Source organism: Cebus imitator, unplaced genomic scaffold, assembly GCF_001604975.1.
Source record: "Cebus imitator isolate Cc_AM_T3 unplaced genomic scaffold, Cebus_imitator-1.0 Scaffold20, whole genome shotgun sequence".
Taxonomy (NCBI): Eukaryota; Metazoa; Chordata; class Mammalia; order Primates; family Cebidae; genus Cebus; species Cebus imitator.
The window spans coordinates 1,110,248-1,113,024 of NW_016107335.1; the positions used below are offsets into that span (position 1 = coordinate 1,110,248).

The following is a 2,777-nucleotide window of genomic DNA, read 5'->3' on the forward strand; positions in this document are numbered from 1 at the left end:
ACCTGGAACCAGCGGCCCACGCTGCACGGCACACCCAGGGGACACATGGTGTGTTGGACACGTGTGTACCTGGAACCAGCGGCCCACGCTGCACGGCACACCCAGGGGACACACGGTGCATTGGACACGTATGCACCTGGAACCAGCGGCCCACGCTGCATGGCACACCCTCCACACCCCGAGCTTCCTTCCGCCCCAGCCCCACCAGCAGGCAACTGTGGCTTTGGTTTCCCGTCCTTGGACTCCATCTTCTGTTGACAGGATTCTGTGGATTCTCTGCTGACCAGCTGCTCTCATGCAGTGTGACTGGTTCTAGGTCTGTTCTTTTTTTTTCTCGTCTCTGTGGTTCCTTCCGGGTCATTGCTCGTGTGGATGTGACTTCATCGCTCTCCTGTTGCTGGGCACGTGGACTTCAGGCTCTGTCTGTGGTGCCGTTAGGAGAAGGGCTCCGCCATGTGTCTGCATGGCAGGCAGGATTCCTGTCCCCACACCATGCCCAGTGCTCAGCCTGGGGTGCCACTGTTGTCCTGTGTGCAGGATGCCCTCTGCAAAGACCCTGACCAAGTGCTCCATCCCCCAATTCCATCCACCTCACCAGCCCCACCTTTGACCCCAGCCTCAGCTGAGGGACTTTCACCCCTGCCCTCAAACCTGTTCAGAAACTGTGAGTCGTGATGCGGGTAAGTGCAGGGCGTCTTCACCATCTTTGCTCGGTGATCTCCGCTGCTGTGTGTGAGACGGCTGAGCTGCGTGGGAGCCAAGGGCCTGGGCTCCCTTTCCCCCAGCACCCCTGCCTCCCCAGCCTCTGTCCAGGGTCCCCTGGGGTGCTGGCTCGAAGACAGGCCCCCACCCTCCACCCCATCTTCCTGGGCACTCACTGAGACTGAGCACTGGAGAGGAGCGCCCAGGTTAGGCACCAGGGGCAGGCACCCCCAGGAGAGAATTTCTGTTGCATCTTCTCTGATTATAAAAGTAAAACATTGTCATTATCAACTGAACAAACAAGCAAAGCATGGACAAACTGTACAGAGAGGGCCGAGCAGAGGGGGTCGGCGGCTGAGCGGGCAGGTGTGCCAGGCAGGGTGTGTCGGGAAGGTGTGCCAGGCAGGTGTGCCGGACAGGTGTCCTGGGCAGGGTGTGCCAGGCAGGTGTGCCGGGCAGGGTGTTTCAGGAAGGTGTGCCAAGCAGGTGTGCCGGACAGGTGTCCTGGGCAGGGTGTGCCAGGCAGGTGTGCTGGGCAGGGTGTTTCAGGAAGGTGTGCCGAGCAGGTGTGTGCTGGGCAGGGTGTCCCGGGCAGGTGTGCCAGGCAGGATGTGTTGGGCAGGTGTGCTGGGCAGGTGTGTCTGGCAGGGTGTGCTGGGCAGGGTGTGTGGGCAGGTGTGCGGGGCAGGGTGTGCGGGGCAGGTATATTGGGCAGGTATGTCGGGCAGGGTGTTTCAGGAAGGTGTGCCGAGCAGGTGTGTGCTGGGCAGGGTGTCCCGGGCAGGGTGTGCCAGGCAGGTGTGCCGGGCAGGGTGTNGGCAGGGTGTCCCGGGCAGGGTGTGCCAGGCAGGTGTGCCGGGCAGGGTGTTTCAGGAAGGTGTGCCGAGCAGGTGTGTGCTGGGCAGGGTGTCCTGGGCAGGTGTGCCAGGCAGGATGTGTTGGGCAGGTGTGCTGGGCAGGTGTGTCTGGCAGGGTGTGCTGGGCAGGGTGTGCGGGGCAGGTATATCGGGCAGGTATGTCGGGCAGGTATGTTGGGCAGGGTGTGCGGGGCAGGTATGTCGGGAAGGGTGTGTCGGGCAGGGCGTGCCAGGCAGGTGGGCCAGACAGGTGTCCTGGGCAGGGTGTGCCTGGCGGGGTGTGTCGGGCAGGTGTGCTGGAGAGGTCTCCTGGGTAGGGTGTGCTGGGCAGGGCACTGTCCTTGCCACATATTGCTTTTCTCTCTGCCAAGTGAGCGGGACACAGCTCATCACATTCTTCTGTAATCTGGGGGACATGGTAAAGTTGCCCAGCCCATCTCTCTGACTGGCTTGGCCACTGCAGTTGTTTTCCGGGAACCATGCTTTCCATCCTCCTGAGTTGATAGATGAGTCTGTTCTTCTGTTCTTCGGGTTTTCCATCTCCAGCGGAACTGAACTAGTGACGGCCACAGTGTCAGGTAGGCTTTGAGATTCAAGTCCAGTGTCCCAGTCTTCTCTGAGTGCCGGCCTGCGCCTAGCCCTAGCGGGCCACTGTCTTGGGCACTGTGAATGCCTGCCACACCCCTGTAGTTGGGAAGCCCTCGCCTTTGCTTTTGTCCACCCACGATGTCTTTGTGTTTGTTTGTGTGCCCCTAGGAACGCGGATTCAGACCATCCTGAAGGACCTGTGGAGGCAGCCGGCTGAGGCGGGAGCCCTGAATGCCCTGGAGCTGGACGGCATGGCCGAGCTGATGGCTGGTCTGATGCAAGGCGGGGACCGCAGAGGACCTGGAGGCAGCCCTGGGAGAATGGCCCTGGGAGAGTCTGGAGAACAGACAGATGGTCCCAAGGCCGCGCTCCGCGGAGACGGCTTTCCAGGTGACTCCAGCATCCTGGGTGCCCACAGCCAGGGGTGCTGTGGGGAGGGGAGGCCTCGGGGGCTGAGCAGAGACCCCTCAGGGCTGTGGGGAGACCCCTCAGGGCTGTGCAGAAACACCTCAGGGCTGACAGAGACCCCTCGGGGCTGTGGAGAGACCCCTCAGGGCTGACAGAGACCCCTCAGGGCTGTGGAGAGACCTCTCAGTGCTGACAGAGACCCCTCAGGGCTGTGAGGAGACC

The 2,777-nt window shown here is 62.0% G+C and overlaps 1 protein-coding gene across 2 annotated transcripts in view; it reads left to right on the forward strand.

The window, feature by feature from the left end:
* PTPRN2 (protein tyrosine phosphatase receptor type N2) overlaps positions 1-2,777 on the forward strand; it is a 1,009,572-nt gene that overhangs the window by 426,946 nt on the left and 579,849 nt on the right. For both annotated transcript variants that reach the window (XM_017519415.2, XM_037735320.1), the window contains one exon: positions 2,316-2,537. In XM_017519415.2, coding sequence (XP_017374904.1) covers positions 2,316-2,537 — 222 coding nt within the window. The remainder of the gene's footprint in view (positions 1-2,315; positions 2,538-2,777) is intronic.